At 41.0% G+C, this 19,484-nt stretch overlaps 1 protein-coding gene across 1 annotated transcript in view; it reads right to left on the bottom strand.

Moving 5' to 3' along the window:
* Positions 1-231: 231 nt before the first annotated feature.
* Positions 232-19,484, bottom strand: part of ISX (intestine specific homeobox) — a 24,680-nt gene continuing 5,427 nt past the window's right edge. The window contains exons 2-5 of the mRNA XM_054082353.1: positions 17,916-18,155; positions 5,502-5,653; positions 1,165-1,278; positions 232-468 (exon numbers count right to left, since the gene is read on the bottom strand). Of these exons, the coding sequence (XP_053938328.1) occupies positions 232-468; positions 1,165-1,278; positions 5,502-5,653; positions 17,916-18,155 (743 nt within the window). The remainder of the gene's footprint in view (positions 469-1,164; positions 1,279-5,501; positions 5,654-17,915; positions 18,156-19,484) is intronic.

The following is a 19,484-nucleotide window of genomic DNA, read 5'->3' as shown; positions in this document are numbered from 1 at the left end:
GATGCTGCTCTTCAGGTTGATGGGGAGCTTCTTCCTGGCCCATGGTGGCTCTGACCCATGTTCACTAGGCTGAAGTGACTCATGGTGGCACTCCTGCAGCAAGCTGACCTTGTGTCACTGGCCACATATTGTCCTGGCAGTCTTGTTTGTGGAGAGGAATCGCGCACTCCCACGATAGTCATGGATGAGAAAAGCATGCCCTCAAAGTCCCCCACTGCCCCATTTCCTCCTTTATGTGGAGCTGGCGCAGATACTGCTCCTTTCCAATTTGTGGGATAGCGACGTGCCATAAGTAGGAAGGACATTGAAGAATAAGAATGGTTTTGGGAAAGGCAGCAGCTCCAAGTGGTGGGGAACGAAGGAGAGCGTGCTGGGCAGCCAGGTAGTTGTCAGCTGCCCTTGCAGCGGTGTGTAGTATCCCACAGCAGGGATGGTAGCAGTGAGCTCTCTTGGCATCAAGCTAGGAGCCTTTCAAGAATAAAAATGAAGTCTCAGGTGAATCAATACGGACTTTTAATTAGATACAATTTATGATCAGCTTTGTTTGGTTTGCTGGTACTTATTAATTGAGAAGGAAACTTCAGTATAGAATCCCTAAAACACAGAGGTGTGCAGTCATCCAAGGAGCAAGGAGAAATACCCTTTGTTTTAGCTGCGGAAAAACTACTGGTTGGGAAGAACCTGTGTGCTGGTCTGGATAACATTAACTGTCCTAGACCTAGCAATGACATGGATCAATGGCAAAAAACACTGGTCATCCTAACTAGGCTGGACATTTTATAGAGGTACTGACTGTCTCTAAAGCAATATGGCTTCATGACTGCAAATATCATATTTTTTTCCCATTCTGAAAATTTCTGGTGGTAAACATATTTTGATCCAAAGTATGATTTATAGGGAAGTGATTTAGAAGTAAAATGGGGAAGGATCATCCTGCAAGAGACAAATCACATCTTGTTTACAAAACAGGTTTCATTTAATGAAGAATGGTGTAATACTTATTTTTAAAAAATGTGTTATTTGACCATATTTGATGGGATTTATCTTCACCATATTCCCATTTTTATCTTGTCCAGTCCTTCTTCTCTGGCATAGCCCCAGGTGAAGAGGAGACCTGGTTTCTATCTCTTCCTCGGTGCTTTATACATAGCTTCTGATACTCACTGTGATATCTGACTTGGAAGCAGGTATGAAGTCAAATTCTGTCAGATGAAGGCCACCAAAGTTGCCAAATTTTTCATGTTTCCTCCACTTTGCTCGCTGGTTCTGGAACCAGATCTGGATACAGACAAGAAAGGAAAGGCACAGAAATGAACAGGAGATGAAAGAGTAACTGCTCACATTCAATTACTTCCCTGCTCTCTAAGTGGGCATTGGACAACATTGACCTCCAGCTCAGCAGAACCAGGGTCTTAACCTAAAAGAAAGCATTGTATTCAACACAGTGCCTTTCACGTTTTGCATAGTATGTAGGATCTCTGCACTATCTTGACAACCTCTATTCTCTCACAGCTCACATAAAAGCTATGATCTCCCTGTTAGAGGAAAGATAGTGGGACAGGGTGTAGCAGGTCTTCCAGGACTCTCCTGGGAAAGCAGACCCTTTTGCACTCAAAGCTTTGCAGTAGTTAAGGCAGAAGGCATTCTGCTTTCCCTGGGAAGTGTGATTTGTTGCATGATAGGGGTCCTTTACCCTGTTGCCAAGTGAATAGACTGAGAAAAGACCCACCTAGATTTATTGCTGGGACACAACAAAAATGTGTTACAGGTGGAAATGCAGCAACAGGGTTCTTCCTATATTTAGCCGGTAACATTTTGAAATTTTCATAGGGACCTAAGAAAAAGACCCAAGGGGGTGTTACTTTCTAAATCACTCAACAGTCTGTTATCTGCATTTTCTTTTGCACTGGAAAACAGACAACAAATTTTGTCAAGGGAGTTTCTTTCATTTGTCAGCTGATTTGACCTGTCTGGTTTCTGGCTGAGGCACACAAGTGTTTATTTTGCAGGCACAGTATTGCATCTTGTTGCATTGCTGTGAATAGTTGAATGCCCCTTTCACTGTAATTTCTAGTTGGCTTAGGATCTTGCTTTTTCAATGTAAGCAAGTAGTTCACATGAACACTAGTGATGAAAAACAGATGTTGCTGGGTGTAAATATATGTGTATTTTAAACCAAATAATAAGCAGTTTAATTATTTCTCCTTTTTATGCCCAGGAAGTAATGAGAATGTCACGAGCTCTCTGCTATACTGCTTATAGCTAGCAGTATCTGAAGTTATTGAAAGGACAATTTTGTTTATCCGGGTTTGCCTCTGTTTGGGAACTGCTTAGTCCCTATGAACTGATCCATTCCCTTTCTATGATGCAGGAGTGGTGAAACAGTAAAAATGACTCCTCTTTACACTGACAGTGTTTGAGGATAGAGGTGGAACTGAAACCAAAATTCAATCTCAGAAGTGCTCTTTCTAAAGTCTGCACATGAGATTAAGTCTTCATTTAAGGCATTTCTTCTTTTTAAATAGAGGTAAATCTGTATTCTCAGACTGAACTGCTCTTTTTTTGCCCAGCCATCTCTCCAACATCCTTACCCCTAAAATGATTTTTCAGTGCCCTCCCTGAATTTCCTTTACTGGGATTTAAACAAGTATCCCCTTAATCCCGCCTGATATTTCACAGGTGACTCATTTGCCTTCTCAGCAGCCAGCAGGTTATCCAAGGAAATGAGGACTAAAATAGGGTGCAGAAGGAGGGTGGCATGCCCCATGTTGGATGAATGGCCTCCATTTGTTACTCTGTAAGATTGGACAGCTGTTGCAGACCTCGCTTTTGTCTACCAGCACATGCCATTTGATCTGCTTTGTTTTCTCAATCCGAGCAAGGTGAAGGACCAAAGGCAAGGTCCTTACAGTGAGATACCATCGATGTTATTACCTGTTTCAACCAAATACATAGAATCATAGAATTATAGCACCCCTGTACCATAGAAACATAGACTGGTTTGGGCTGGAAGGGACCTTTTAAAGATAACCCAGTGTCAACCCAGTGTCAACCCACTCTGCTGTGGTCAGGGACATTTATCACTAGGTCAGATTGCTCAAAAACTTGTCCAGCCTGACTTTAAACACTTCCAGCGAGGGAACATCCACAACTTCTTTGGGCAACCTGTTCCAGTGTCTTGCCACTTTCACCACAAAGAATTTCTTCCTTATATCCAATCTGAATCTACCCTCTTTCAGTTTAAAACTGTCATCAACAATCTCATCATAAAAAGATGAGCTTGACAACATCTGTTTGCCATGAAACAGTGTTGATAAGCATTAAATTTATTACCCTTTCTTTAATTCTTCATTAACAGAGAGTCGTATCGGCTTTACCACTGTTTTGCCAAAAATCAATGTTTGGCTGACAGGCCAGTCATTATCTGGTTGTCCTGTTTACCCTTTAAATACTGATGCAACAGTAGATTTCTTCAAGGCTCCTGGAATGTCTCTTGTGCTCTGATTAAATAGAACTGATTAAATATCAACACTGATGACCCAAAATGCTTCTCAAGCAGCTTTTTAAGAACCACTGGAGGTATGTCACCTAGATGTTTGGATGTAAAAATATCTGTCTGTAGCAGCAGCTGTTCAACATCATCCTTATGGAAAATAGTTCATCACCATCATGTGATACTACCACCTTACCTGACATATTTCCAAGGACAAAGCAGAAAATATGACTGAACATCTTTGCCATTTCTGCATTATCCTTGACAGTTCTACTGTTTGTGTAAAGTGAGATCAACATAACTGTTCATTTTATTTTTTTTTTATTTGTTCTTATTGGACTTTTATTGAGTTTCTGGTGATCCTTAATTTTTATGATCAAAGCTTTGATCTTCATACTTCTGCTTTGCTTATTATTTTTTTATAATTTCTTGTTTCTAATGTTTACTCATCCAGCATTCTTCATTTTGTCTTGCATGTGGGCATGCACACGTGCCGAGATATAATTCCATCTACCCACTTAAACTCTTTCACAGGAATCATATCTTTATTTCTTGACTGGCAGACACAACCTTTTTCACAGTTATGAAATGTTTCACTTGATTATCCAATAGTTGGTCACCTTTTTTTTCCCAGTTAAATTATCTCTCTCAGCTGATTTGACTTACACTGCTTTTAGCTTTGTCCAAACTATTATTTCAGGTTACTGAGAGCATATATGAATCCTCTGCACTCTGTTTTGTTTAAATGTGACAAATGCAATCAATCAAAATTATAACAACTGGTAACTTGTACATAAGTTACTGCTAATTTTTAGTTCTGTTTTCCTTTATCAGCCAAGATGAGGTCAAATGCAGTTTCCTGTGTCATGTGTAAACCATCTGAATTGGGAATTTGCCATGCGCAATTCATATTCAAGGGGCTTTTTATTTCCTTCGTGTATATCTCAGGTTGATGTTTCCCATGGTATCTTTTTTATTACCCCCCTCCGCTCCCCTGATTATAAATAATTTTTTTAAACAGAAGATTGTTATGTTCTTTCATGTGATTTGCTGTTCTGTTGGGAACACTGACATAACCCACCTTGTGCCTTATGCCACTGGAAATGCATATCATGGGTGCACAGATATTGCTAATAGGCATATTACGGCTGTACTGTTCCAATTCTCCCTGTCACCTAACTATAAAGTAATAACATCATGGTTAGTTGATAGTCTCAGACACGTCATAGTCGATAAACTGTTCTGTGTTGAACTTTGATGGTTAGAGTAGGATGTGTGCACCGAGGTACTGAAGTACACTGATGACTGTGGCATTATGGCAAGCACAGAAACTCCCTCATGCAAAAATCACCACAACAGTGCCAGGTAAACAACACCAAATAGCAATACACAGTGGTATGTATATTTTAATGTAGTATATTTCATAGGCAGTAAACATTTGGGGTCAATTTTGAGCTCAGTCAGCAAGACTATATTACAGCAGGGTGGGAACTGGATTAGTTTCTGTGCACTGAAATTACAGCCAGGGCATTTATAGCCTGTGATATAAAAATACAGAACAGTAAGAAAGTGTTTTCATTTGGGCAGTTATTTTCATGGTTTTTGAGACCCTGCAGAAGATGGATGTGGATGACAGTTTGTACTGGATGTATGTTAGCCTATAAGAGGTTGATAAATGATTAATAAATATTTTCATAAATGGCTGCTCTGTTGCTACAGAGTCCAACAGGTTGCTCATAACCATCTGTAACTTCTATTTGCTATGCATTTAGTATGCTTAGAGCTCCTGTTAACCCTTTGATTAATTCCATATGGTTAGTCCCACCTGGGTGACAAATACATTTCTCCCCTATTTGTAAAAAGGAGAATAGTGATACTGGCCTCCTCTGTAAGGTAAAAGAGAGGTCACATATTTCATTAGCATCATCACCCAGGCATAAACTACTAAGAATGTACTCTGAATAAAGAATTACTGCAGTGGCTGTAGCCTTTTGGAGACACAATGTACCTGAACCCTGGCTTCTGGGAGGTTTATCTTTGCTGCCAGTTGATTGCGAATATGGACATCCGGGTAGTGAGTCACTTGGAAAATCTTCTCCAGTTCCTGCAGCTGCTCAGCTGTGAATGTTGTCCGGATTCTTCGTTTCCCTTTTCTCTCAACTATGCAAAAAAAAAAAAAAAAAAAAGGTGTATCACATTTTACAGGAAAGGCCACAGGGCCACGCAAAGATGTAGAGATGCAGCAATTTCTGCAAATTTCTGTGCAGCTGGAATGGCACACTTTCTAGAGATGTACTTACCATAGATGAGTCCCTCCTGACACAGCAGTGAATGTAAATAAACTCCTTTATCATTCAAGGAGTAAGTCAAAAGTGACCATTCGCAGTGCTGATTCTGCAGATTCACTGCATGTCAAGAGCTACAAAACCCTATGTATTTTAACCATACAAGTCCTGCACAGGGTTTGCCATCAAAGTCCTTTAGTGTTGGACAAACCTTTGACCCCTCCTGTCTGTCACATGCACACATCTGTTGCTAATTTATAATCTTTTATTAACTACTTGTAATGAAACCCTTAACATAAGTGGAATGAAAGAGTAGATATTCCACTTTCCCTTGGTGCTTTTCTCATGCCTGTAACAAATCACCATCTCTCTTTCAGCTCATAAATTTTCCATCCCTATCTTCTCCTGTCATACCGGGCTTACTAAGCTTTCCTCGAGCTCTGAGTTATTATTTTATTCCATTTTCACTTTATCGATTTTGATTAATTTTCTCCTTCTGTATTCCAGCAAAGTCAAAGAGTACCCAAAATGCATGAATGCTGTGGAGGAAAGCCAATCATTCCAGACTGACCGACTGCTGCTCTCTTCCCTTATCATTCCTTCAGCAGTATTTAGGGGTAGCCTGCGTTTTCACTGTAGTGTGACAGTGGCATTAAAAATGTTGCCTTAGAAAGAAAGGTCGTAGTATTCTCCTGACTGCACTGTTGTGGTGTGAGAACTTTCTAAACAAGCGTAACTTTAAGTATAAGGCCTTAAAACCCATGGAGCAGCATACAGGGAATTTTGAGTGCTGTGAATTCTTAAGAAGACTCTTAGAGAGCTTTATTCCTTTACTTGCTGAGGTGTGACCACACTGAAGATTTCCCTCAGCATCCCTACACTCTTTTGAAAATGCTCTCATATATCAGGTTATTTTCTTTAGATTATGAACTCTGTGTTGCTTCGTTAGTTAGAATAAGGCCTGTGTTACTTTGAACTGATGCTGAATGGCTGAGTCTTGCAAGGAAGAGGAGGAGAAAGGAGCAGCAGAAGTGAGGTCTAAGGTAGCCGATCTGCAGAACGTGGAGTTCTTATTCCAAGACTGGAACATTTTCTGAGGCAGAAATGGATTATTTTCCATCTGACATTGAATGACCAGAGTGAAAAAAGCCATTCCCCAAGTGTAATGAGTCACAGTTTTTTGTAATCTACTGAGCTTGGAAAACTGCATCTTGATAGAAGCATAAAAATTCTAAGATCACTAGTGACTATGATGAGCTTAATACTTGACCTGAGGTAATTGCAATGACACCCTGTTGCTGGAGAAAAAGACCTTTTTGAATAACTGCTTTTGGTCTTCCATGGTCTGGTGACAACTACCAATTCATAATATATGACTAGATGATACATTTCCTAAAGGGGACAGTTAACTGGAGATTAGCTTAGTCCCCGAAATATACTTTGTACTTTTTCTCTGCTTTTGTTCAAGCACTAGCACAAACTTCTCATTTGAGGGCTAAATCAGTTAAAAAGTTAACTGAACAATGTGGTTAATATAAATTGGGCTTTATGTTAACCAGAAAATGGCATTTTTAATTCTGTAATCAAAATTTCATCGTGGCTCTGTTGGCAAAGAAAAACAAAGAATGAAAATATCTGTCCATTGACTTGGTAGGAAGGTCCCCAGGACATGATACCGGGGAACCAGTAAGTAAATATATTCCATTGGGAATATTTCATCTTTTCTAAACTTTTTGTGTACTTTGAAAGGAAACTAGTCATTCAAGAATAACCAAAGAGCATCATTTATCATAAACATTGTCAATACACTCATATCTCAGAAATAGCTTAATAAAGCTGATATCCAACAGCTAAATCTATATCATTAGACTTTTCTTTGGCCTATCAAAGTACTACTCAACAGACTGCGGCACTGGCTTCAGCCCCAAGAGAAAGACGTTATTTACATTGAATCTTGTTGGCACTGCTGGGCCAGATACCTGAAATGAGAAATATCTTTGTACGTTTATGTTGAACCTAGCATGCTTTCCTAAGAAGCCCTGATTACAAAGTTGCATCTACTTGAATCTCCCCAAAATATCGCTGCATGGGGGATTTATTGTTGTACAGATTAAAAAGGAAACATCAATGCTGAGAATATGAATCTCAGGACACTACGTCCCCTGTAGATGTGGTAGAGCTAAAGTTTCATAATGGTGTCTCTTGTGTATTAGATGTTTACCTTACACCTCTCTTTGGGGATGGCCTCCATATTCTCCTGGGAGATACTGCAGACAGGTATGATCAAGTATCAAGCTGATATTTTGTCAAGAACATCATGTTCTGTCATACAGTCATGAATCTCTCTGCTGTATGTGTATCATTACAATGTATGCTAATTATATTTCCCTAGCACAAGGCAATTCGTATAGCAGACCCAGAACAAGAAGTTTTCCCTGACCTCGTCATAGTCTCAGAAATTTGAGGCCTCCCTGAGATATGTCTACCCAAGCAATGAGGTGACCTCCTTCCTGGCTCTAGGATAGAAGACTGGGTCCACAAAGCTGGAGAAGTTGCTGTCTACCTACAGCCTTTTCATAGTGGAGCAAGAGATACAAGATCAAACTGTGACCACCTCCCTGTTCCTATGGTCCCAACTGGTACGTAAACATCTGGGATGCAGGCAGGGTTTGCAGGCAGGGTTCTTGCCCCGCTAAGTTTTGTATGCCCAGGCAGTCTATATACCTTCTAGCAATCAAAAAGCCTTCAGGAGAAAGAGAATAAACCTGCCTACACACCGGAAGATTTCTGAATTAGCAAAAAACGTATTAGATTAGGGAGCTGAGATAAAATTTCATGACTATGCAAAGCAAGGAAGTGTCTACATTTTAAAATCGAAGATGTCACATCAAATAACAATGAAAAAAAAGGAATATTTAATATTTTATCAGAATACAGCAAATAATGATTTAGTCCAGTATAAACCCTTCTGTCTTGTATATTAACCAGACTCTACAGAACTGGGATGACTGAACCGAGCCATGGTGGGATTGAAGTGAATGCCAAAGACCAGCTGGATCAGACATCATTGCAGTGGGCACCATACAAACAGCAATCAATATTTCTTGTCTGTAAGCACATACAATGACAGCTATCAACTCCTCCTTGTAATAGTTAATCAAAGCTAAGAGAAAACTTTCAGTGCCCAAACCAGAGACTACTACCTGAGTTAGGAAGGAATGATTTACACTATTAGACTATGCTAGCTCCAGGACTTCTCCATAGAGAGTATGCTCATACACAGCAGAGACAGAGAGGATGTTGTGGATCTCTAACCTTGGCAACCAGCTTAGGAAGTTGTGGGTGTTTGCAGGACACTTGGTACAGAGTTCACTGGATTAATCAACCTAGATAGACTGATGAAATCAGCTTTTAAAATCAATCCAATACCATCTCTACATATCTGAAGTGTGAAACAAACTCTGTAGAGAAAACTATGATTCTAGAAGCAGCTGAAAACCTACCCTACAAAGAATATATAAGAATGAAAAGGCAAAGGCTGTGCACAGCTGTTGTCAGTTTGACAAGAAACTTCTAGTTGAGCTGGGACATATTATGGTACCTGAGAGCCAGATGAATTGCCTCGAACTACACAGTATTTTAACTGTGGAGAAAAAGCTGGAGACTGGAAAGGGAACGGATCTGCCAGATAATCTTTTCCTGTATTCTGTCCCACTGGCAGCTAAGAACTATCCAAGACTAGAGAGCATGACTTCAAAGGAACAGGCTTATGAGTTTCTGATACCTAATATCACATTCTTTGGTATGAAAATGACCCAGATAACTTGGTGATGAGCAAAAGAAACTATCGGTTCAATCTTACATCCTCCACATTTTTCCCCCTTGAAAGGTGAACTGTTTTGCAGATGAGACTCTTATGTAAGAGAGTGGTCTACACAGTGCTCAGAAGTGTCAGTCCTACTGAAACCAGATTTTTCAAAGCCGAAACTCATCAGATTAAACAAAATAAAACAACATGAGGTCAGCAATGGGCCAGTAGAATCTGAAGGACAGGCTTTGATTTCAACTGGAAATGAAATTAAATTGCTAACAAAATAGACTCTTGTGAACTAATCAAGGCTTTTGCCAGTAGGAAATCTAGAAGAGTGCATTTTTTCTGTAAGTAATCAGTAATTCCATTTTTTTTTTAAGAACTATAAAAAAATGCAAAAACTTTGGGAGTCTATGTTAACATTTTCTCTTACAAGATGAAACTTTCTCTGACTATAGCTTTGATACTGCCCTTTGCCTTGGAATCTTAGCTCAGAGATCCCACAGCAAACAACAGCATTCAGAATTACAGTCTAATAAAGAACGTAGGTGGAAGATATAAGACTAGAAAGTGTTGGAAGTGTAACACTGGCTTTACAAACGTGGCTCTGGAGTCTCTGGGGAAATAAGACTCTGTCTGAGTTTCCTGAGGTATTTTCTATGTAAAAGCCAGGGATATTCAAGTGTGCTTTTATGCTGTGTGAAAGTCATTTGCAGGTTAGCTGACTGCTGAAACCAAGCCTAAAAAATAGCAGGTGGCTAAATATGTGAGCATTCACAGGTGCTTAGGGATACATACAGCTGTCTATACATCGTCTTGCTGTTGACATTGAAAAGGCCAGAGTCTCCATGCTGATAAAACAGTATAGCTCTTTTAAATCCAGTAACAGGTTCCATTTGCCCTCTGCAGATCTGGCTTTATTACTAGGTCAGACTCAGAGCAAGTTGCAACATTTGAACTTTGTAGAAATATAGATTCTTCTTGAAGGTGCACAGTGAAAGGATGAGATTACAAGAGTACAAGTTGCAGAGAGAGTACAAGTTGCAGCAAGGAAAATTCTGATTACATAATAGGAAAAATGTTTTCGCTATGAAGGTAATCCGAAGTGGGACTGGAGAGACTGGGATGTCTCAGTCCTTGGAGTATTCTAAACTTGACTGGACAAAGGCCTAAGCAACCTGATTTAAGCTGGTCCTGCTTAGAGTTAGGATTGGACAAAATGGTCTCCAGAGGTCGCTCACAACTTACTTTATTATGCAATTTCTGACCTCCAAATATCCACATGGACTGATGACTCCCCTGCCCCCCCACCTTACTTTCCTAAAATGTAAAGAAATTTGAGGATTTAATACTACGCATAGACACATACACACACTTTTAGATTAGCATATTACAGATTATTTCCACTATCCAGTACAACACATATGTACCCTATGACACACATTGCACTGGTGTTTCTCATCTGCCCTGCCCACCTGAACCAGATCTCCCTCAGGGAGATCTCTGCAATTGCACCTCCTGTTTGCACTTAGTCCATTAGCTATCTAAGACTATATCAAGCCTACTTGTTCTCATTACAAGGGTGCATACACTTGAGGGATAAGGAACTAGAAGCCCGAGAGTAGGGCTGGAAGTCAGTGCTGGCACATGCTTTCTTTGGAGTATGTTACTCAGGTAGATGAAAACTTGTGGGATCAGTTTATCTTGCTGCAGTCCTCTATTCCTGGACAGACACCTTCTCATGGTACGCAATAACCAATTTCAAAGATTTTGCTGCCTCTTTGACAAGAAGAGAGAGAAAGCAGTTACAGAAGTAAGCAGGTGTCTTTAGCAACATAACATCAGGAATATATTTTACTCTGGCTAACAAGTTAATTGTATCATTTGTTTTTCAGAAAGAAACTTAGAAGCATTGAAAAAGGGCCCTATTATATCTGATTACATTCTGGGTTGCCCTTTCAGCCTCTTTAAAAGAAGTTCCTCTCTCCCTCTTTTTTTTAATTCAACCAGTTACAGATATGTTGGTCTCCCAGTTGGTTCCTTCCTGTGGCTTTTCTGAATGTTGTTCTCTTCTGATGACATTCTGCTCATGGCAGCCAAGCCCATAGTAAAAAAAACCCAATTGCAACTCTATCAAAGACTTATTACAGAGTGCTGATGGCATCAGGACAAAACATGCTTCTCTGTGTACAGACATGTGCCCGTGGCAGTCCCTCTTCTTTGAAGTCTCACAGCTTTCGAAAGAGCTTGTGCTGCAGTATTTAGATGGGAATATGGCAGTGTGGCTAATCTTTATTAAAGTGGCTTTTCAGCCTGTGCTAAGAAGGACTGGCATGGCCAGAGAGAATTATCCTAATTGCATAGGTACAAAGTGCTCTGTATAGAAATTCCTACTAGTGAAATACAGCATTTAGCATCCAGGTATTTCCAAAGTTAAGCCAGAGCAGCACTACTCGAACTTTTAAAGGCTTGACTTCAGTCCACAACTCCTTGATGGAGAGCCTAACTATCTGACAGCAAGGCTGAAATGCAGAGAGGTACAGACTTTAGATGACGTCAGCAGAAATGCTAAAAATACCAGGCTAGAAACCTGTTTAAAGAAACTGTAGAGTAGCAGTTAAGGGAATTTCTTAGTTTGCTTGTCAGAGGAGATGGCAAGGAGCAGACTGTATATATGAAACCATGCATGTAGACAGTTCGTCGTGGAGTATGATTCTCACCAACAACCTGAGCCTCTAGTGAATTTAACCCTTTCCATCTTCAAAAAAAGAAAGATGACTGTTTGCAAATGCTGCTGCTCTTAAATGGCATTGTGTGTAACTCCGGCACAACCAGAAGGCAGTGGAGAAAGAAGCTTGTAGGCCATGGTTTGAGGGACTGCAACTGATAGGGGTGTGTGTTAGTTTCCATCACCTGATATCAACTGTGTATCTTGGCTAAATGATCCACGCCTTCCTGAACTCCTTCAACTCAAAGTGGACTTGAGATAGATATATGTACATTTTCCCCATTCAGCTAAATCTCAACCTTGAAATAGACTTTTATGAATATTCAGCCATTGTCAAACTTCACCTTAAATGTAATGGCCAACATTATCCAACAAAGGTTGGTTCTTGCCAACAAAACCAGCTCTCTCCCCACTTTCCCCACGTCGCCCGTTCCACCATCTCTGTCAGAAAACAGCCATTTGTCCATAGAGAAATCTGAACTTATTGCATGTTGCAAAGACAGCCTGTTTTCTACTTTATTCCTGCTCTTTGTGGTTATTTGTACCTGCAAACCTCTAGACATCAATCAGGACTGCTTATTTACATCTGTGCCTCAGAGTCTATTCTCCCTCCAAGAAAGGATAATTCCACTGTTATTTTGGTATGTAGTCTCTGTTGTTTCTCATTTCAGCATAAAGCACTTGCTAATACAGTAGGTAAAAGGTCTGCCCTCAATTTCAAAGAGCAGTAATTAAAAATAGCGAATCCCAATGATGTAGTGAGAAGTTCTCAAACAATTTAGGAGAAGCCAATAAGTACTTATAAGACCTTTGAGATAAACTTACCAAGATGTGCCATCGACATTACAAGTGGTCACATTTTACAGATTTGACTAGCAAGAACAAATTGAGGTCTTGGTCCCATGTAACATACCCTTTGGATCCAAACTTCCAAGGAAAGACGGAAAGCACTGAATGCTAACATTTGCTTTAACTAAAAAAAAAAAAACCAACCCCCTAAAACACAAAGAAAAAACACAAACAGAATTTATAATAGTCTCCCAACTGCTGGCAGCTTTGCTTTCTTCAGTGTTTGCTTGTATCAATAAGGCTTCTATAATAATAGAGACCGAAGGATGGGAGGAAAGGATTCAGGTTTAATGCCTGGGGTGTTATTATAAATAGTCAATCTTCAAAGAGGAAGGAAAACAAAGAACCAGCCTTCAACAATGTCTCAGGTAAACCCACTAAAACAAGGTCAATGGCCTGCTGCATTTGCAAATGTATTAGGAATAATGCATTTCAGAGACACAGGGTTGCAGGATCTATTCACACTGATAAACAGAAGGCTGGTAAGACAGCTAATGGCAGAAAAATACATATATAGGCATTTATATTTTTCTCATGCTTTTCATTTTCACTTAGAATGACTTCCTTTTGTTCTGCAGGGCAATGGGATGCTTGTGCCCTTTCCTGAAGTCCCATTGGCATATTCTGGGCAGCCAATATTTATCTGGGATTGTGATTATACAGTGCTGCATTGTCTCTTGGTGTTTTCTAAACGCATTAAGGTAAATCAGCATATTGGGGGAAAAACTGTTCTGCAAGAGATAAACTATGCCATTTCACAGGGGTACATGGATTTGACCATATTGTCCACAAATGAACAGTAGAAATTATTTTACAGCATCAGAAAAAACATAAACACTGAGCTAAAGATGCCTGCAACTGGCATCAGTATAGAGGGAACATGACTTATGCTGGAAGTTCTCCAGAACTGAGATTATCTCTTTATTTTCTGTTGTCTTTATGATAATTGCAACCAGAATTAGTCAATATGCCTTGGGATCAAAGATGCTATCATAACAATGAAACAATTATATTAATAAAAAGATCCCTGAGCTCCCAGTCAGCAATGTGCAGAGAATTTCTGCTATGGAAATATTTGGGTGATGTTGACTCATTATGGCAGCCTCCTCTTCAGTGAATAAAGGAGATATGAGCTCCAGGAAATAACATAGTCCAGTTTTTTTCCACGGCCCGAAACCCTCAGTTTCTGATGGGATTATGAGCCAGCTACATTTATTGAAGCCTGATCTACCTTGTACCTGAATTTTGCCCACAGAAGAAATCCCACAAGACCGGACATCTGCCAGCAGCTTAAGGTGATGATGTTATCTGGCTTCTCCGAGGCACTGACTGCTCCTTCACTGGAGCAAAGGATTGGAACAATTACCCATGTGCAATACAGGGCACACACATCCACTGCCTTTGGATGTAAATAGTTACAGCTCACATACACAATTGTATAAAATCAGACCCAGCATATGTAAGAGGTATTGCAAAAGAATTGCCCACTAGGATCTGAACCAGGCTAGGATTCCGTATGTGGCAATTTTTGTCAGGAGCAGCCATAGGTCAGACCGGCATGGGGGCGTGTAATCCACTCAGGGTCCAGTGCTTGTCTCTTGTAAACTTGTCAAGTCCCAGGGGTGTCACAGAGAGAAGGAATTAAAAGGAAAGTGGGACCTCGGGATTTAATGTGGCCATTTATATGGACAAGTTGCTCTGATGCTGATTGACAGCCACAGGAATTTGTCCTGCTTGTTCTTAAGTTTTGAAGACTCTGGCAGTCATGGTTGTTGCACATGGTGAGGTGGCAGTAATTAATAATTTCATAGAGAGGCGGTCCAGGCACAGTCAGTACCCACAGATCCAAAGTAAGACCTCTCTTGGGATGGTCTCCTTCTGAAATGCACTGACAGTGCTGCTTCCCAAGAACCAGGCTTTTAAAAAAAAATCTGTTGACCTATTTGTCAAGGAAGCTACAGGTGAAAGCACCCAAAATTCAGAATGAAGACTTCCTAATTCAAACGGGGGCTTAGCAAAACAAAATGTCACTGTCAGCATATCTCTAGCACATATAGGCTTTTCTCTTTTTTTGCTTACAATGCAGCCTCTACGTTCAAAGTGCAAGAGGCATTGCTGCCTGTAAATGGTTTGTGATAAGGTCACAATTCTGTTTAGTTTAAATGATACTACATTTTTAAATGCCTTAATCGCAGAAGCTATTTTCTGAGAAAAGCAAATTTTTAAAACACTACAATATTACAGGGCTCCTGGAAAGATGCTCCAAATTCACGATCAGGGTCACAGTCAAAGTGCTTTTGCTATTTCAGACCACCTGGTCATGAAGGGCATATTGTCATAGCCTTCTCATTATCTTTCCCTCCTATCCAGAAAAGCATCACACAAACCTCAGCCTTCCTACCTCTAAGGTAATTGTATAGAATGCTTGATTTCTTCTGCTCCCTGATAACTATCCAGGTATGCATGTTTAATTGAAGCCTAGTGACCTTCCTCACAAATTATGCAGATGTTTTTTACAGATAGAGGCAGGCTGTGAGAAAGGGGTGAGGGAATGCCTAGCCAAGGACTTCTCAAGTTTTTCATGTCAGAAAACTCTTCCACCACTGAGGCTGGTGTCATTCCCCTGGGAGCCTGTAGGCATCCTCAGTGTGGGTGTGAGTGAGGTCCTGGGTACACCTTCATGGCTATGCTATGGGCATATAGCATTGCCCAGATGCCTTCTTAGAGGACCTGTAACTGGCATATAGCTACCATGCCAGAAGCATATCTGAAGCACCGTGGAGTCAATAGTCATGGAAATAGAGTTAATTTGCTACCAGCTTGAGCTGTAAGGATTACAGATTTCTTCCAGGGATAGTGCAGTCTGCCTCTTCTGCAGGTGCTGCTACCGACCTTGTCTGGGAAAGGTGACTCCAGTTGCAGCCAGAAGCAGAACAAAAAAGAGCCATCAACTCTCCCTCTTATGCAAAGAGGAGGAAGGAGGCTGAAGCTTATGATGCTGGAAAGGATTTTTTAAACCCAGGCCTCCAGCTCTCTGCTAAGAATGACACAGTGTGTGAATGGGATCCGAAGCACCATTGTCTGTGCACCACTGGCTAAACGCCAATCCAGTGCTTTAGGATCTTCCCCCCTCCTTCAGCCAGTTTCTGTCAAAGCCTCAGCTACCACGGGAACCAGTACCCTAGAAAATAGCAGATCATTAAACCTCTGTTTGGTCTCAAAACCCCACTGCCACCAGGGAACAGAGGGATTTTGTTTAAAATGCCTTTAAAATCCATATTGTTATTGAAAGGGCGTGCTCAGATCAGCTCGGTTTTGTGCAGATAATTACAAGCTTCTCCCCCTCTTTTGTGGATGATGCTGGAACACACCATTGCTCTGGTCAATCAGGCTAAGTGCTAAATTGGGACACTTGCTTTCTTTCTCTGTCACCCTGGGAAAGGCACCTCCCAGCTCCAGTGTAATCCACATGGCTGAGAACTCCTTCCTGCCTGAAATATACTCCTTTTTGGCACTCACAGGCAACTCCAAGTGCCAGATACATACAGTTTTGTCTTTTCTGTGAGGAGGCAATGTTATTTTGCCTTGCTGGTATCAGTATCCTGCAGCTTACAGGGCAAAGGTAGGCTAAAATCCAGTTATTTTACAAGTCTTCTGTCTGCATCTGCATTCTGACAGACACCGTCTTGTGCAGGAGGAGAGCGTTACAACAGCTTGTTGCAAGCCTCGTATACCACAGCAGCAGGAGCAAGGCTTTCTTTCAAATGTATTTCACAGAAAGAAATCGTTCCTCCGACAACTTGCAGAGTATGGCCTGAGGAAGATGTGTGGATGTCAGTGAAGCCAGCTGGGTAATCCTGCATCTATGGTCAAATGAGCTTGTTAGGAGCCTTCAATGGACTTAATTGAAATTGTGCTTTTTTTTTTTTTTTTCCCCCAGAAAAGAATGAATAATAGCTATGCAGGAAACACCATACTGCTGCTACTGAGAACCTGTTTTCTGGAGCATAGTATGATTGTCCTTTCCTAAAACTCAAGGACTTAGAGCAGTTTTTATTCTACGTTACTAATAAATTGCAGTCTGTTTGTTAGGAGCTTCTCTTGTTCCCATAGCACACATCCTGCTTACTCTGTGCAGCATAGTGGCAAAGTATATTTATATTGTTCTTTGCTTTGGCTAAGAGACAGACCAGTTTACCAGTACTCACAACTAAGGACGTTAGAAGCCCTACCAACGTGGCCAGGCTTGAAAATTGTGCCTGACACATACTGCATGCAAGACCTGTTGCAGATCAACAGTTTGCCTGTGCACATGACCTCTTCATCACCTCTGCAGTGGGTCCAAGGTGTACAGAACACATTGAGCTCATTCGTCATGTTCAGCAGTCTCAGTATCCTCATTGTGCAATGCCCATTTACTAGGAAATGGATATTACACAACCTGGGGAGGGAGGCTGCTGAACATGGTAGCTCCACAGATTGCTACTCAAAGTAGGAGGGCAATAAACACCCAAAGCAGTCTCTATTACAACAATTGGTAGGGTTGACAGACCTGAGCTGGATCTTTAGCTCAAGGGGTGGGGTCTCCATGTTTTCAATCGTGAGCCTGATTTCTGTGACTCAGCCAGCAGCTTAGCTGTAGAAATATTTGTGGCGTCTTTTCACTAGATATGGCCATATACACCATGGCAGAATTAGAGCTGTGTTTTGGGGTACTCTGGGAGAAAGACTAGATATAGAGGCACTCACCATGAAGTGTATGGTCCACTGGAAAATCACACAGCTGATCTTCCTCTTTCTCATGTTTTCTTTTGCGTTCCAGGTGTTCACGTCCTGTGTCCTCGCCAAGGAAAGAAGCTGGGCTTTCGGTAGGTCTCCTGCAGTTTGCTGCTTGCACATTCTTTGCTCTGACTATGGGTGTAGCACATGTGGAAGGAGGAAACATTTTGCTTGAATGCAAGTCACAGTCTAACTGACTCCTGCTGGAATCTGTAAAGAACAAAGCACAAGACAACTTTGAATAAAGCAACTGTTGTTCAGTGCACCTTCTGGTTTGTTCAGCAAAAGAAGCACATGCATGGTCTAGATGCTTTACCATTCAAACCCGATCATATTGAAAATAGTCTTAATCCTTCTGTGCTCTCCATCAGTGCCAGCATGATCCCATATTGCAGGGGCATGATCCTGGTGAATTTGACACCAAAATGTAGCCTCTGCTTACTTCAACCTTAAAACTTTCAATGGTCGTTGTGGAAGATTTACAAAAAAGGACTGTAGAAGTAAGGAAACACAACCAAATGATCAAGAAAACTCAGCTCCCCTTCAGAATCCAAATCGGTGGCTGCCTTTCCTGAAGAACTCAGAAGCACAGTGGATGAGGAGCTGCTCTGAAAATCTGTCAGCAAGATTATTGTGGAACTTGCTGGATGCCACATGTTTTTATAAAAGTCTGTTGCTTTCTTAAATGTCCTCACAGGTATATCTAATCTATAGGAAGATAGGCCAGAGTATAGGCTAAAGGTCAGCTTTTTCTCTGGTCCATTTGTCCTTTCTCCTACATCTGGGCTGCCTGCTGCTCAGATTTGTGTATTGGATTATGCTAAAGGCAGCTGTTGCCCAAGCTGTCAACATTTCCCATCTGCCTTTGTTACAGGTGACACTAGTGATATCATAGAAGATACTGACAGCCAACTCATCCTCAGGAAACCACCTGCATGCTCTTGTTTACAGGAAAGCATAAGGGAAATGCATATTGGCCCATTTTCAGGAAGGACAGCCATAAGGTTAGGTTGCGTTTGAGCATGGGTGTTATAAACAATCTCATTGGGAGCTGAAGGTAGCCTCAGCTGTAACCATGGTGACATGTGCCAGGACACCCGACCCTAAGAGGTGATGAAATTCATTACAGAAGCAATAATCTTTCTTCAGCCTTCTTAATAGCACCGTTGTCTCTGTGCATAGCAGGGGCACTGTAAAGACCTTCCAGGTTATTTTTCTGCCCTCATGAATGTAGTATCAGTCCTTACTCTTCTTTATAAAGGTAAGCAGACCTTGCAAGGCTATGCACTGAAATATAACATGTTGGGAAGCCTTGTGGTTCAAGGCAGTCAGCTGTGTGTGGCTAATAGCATCCCAAGTGATGTACACCAAATATTTCTGCATTAAAGCCTTACCATAAGCCCCAATTCTCAGTGTTTATGTGTTGCCCTTGGTAAATGCAGTCAAGGCTCAGGCTTAACTCTTCGGGGTCAAGATAACTGGGTCAGTTCTGCTTTGATGGCAAACCTAGAATTTGATCTAGTTTTCCTCCATGCCTGG

Source organism: Cuculus canorus, chromosome 1, assembly GCF_017976375.1.
Source record: "Cuculus canorus isolate bCucCan1 chromosome 1, bCucCan1.pri, whole genome shotgun sequence".
Classification (NCBI taxonomy): domain Eukaryota; kingdom Metazoa; phylum Chordata; class Aves; order Cuculiformes; family Cuculidae; genus Cuculus; species Cuculus canorus.
The sequence above is the reverse complement of the archived record's forward strand: the minus strand, read 5'-3'. Positions and strand labels throughout refer to the sequence as shown.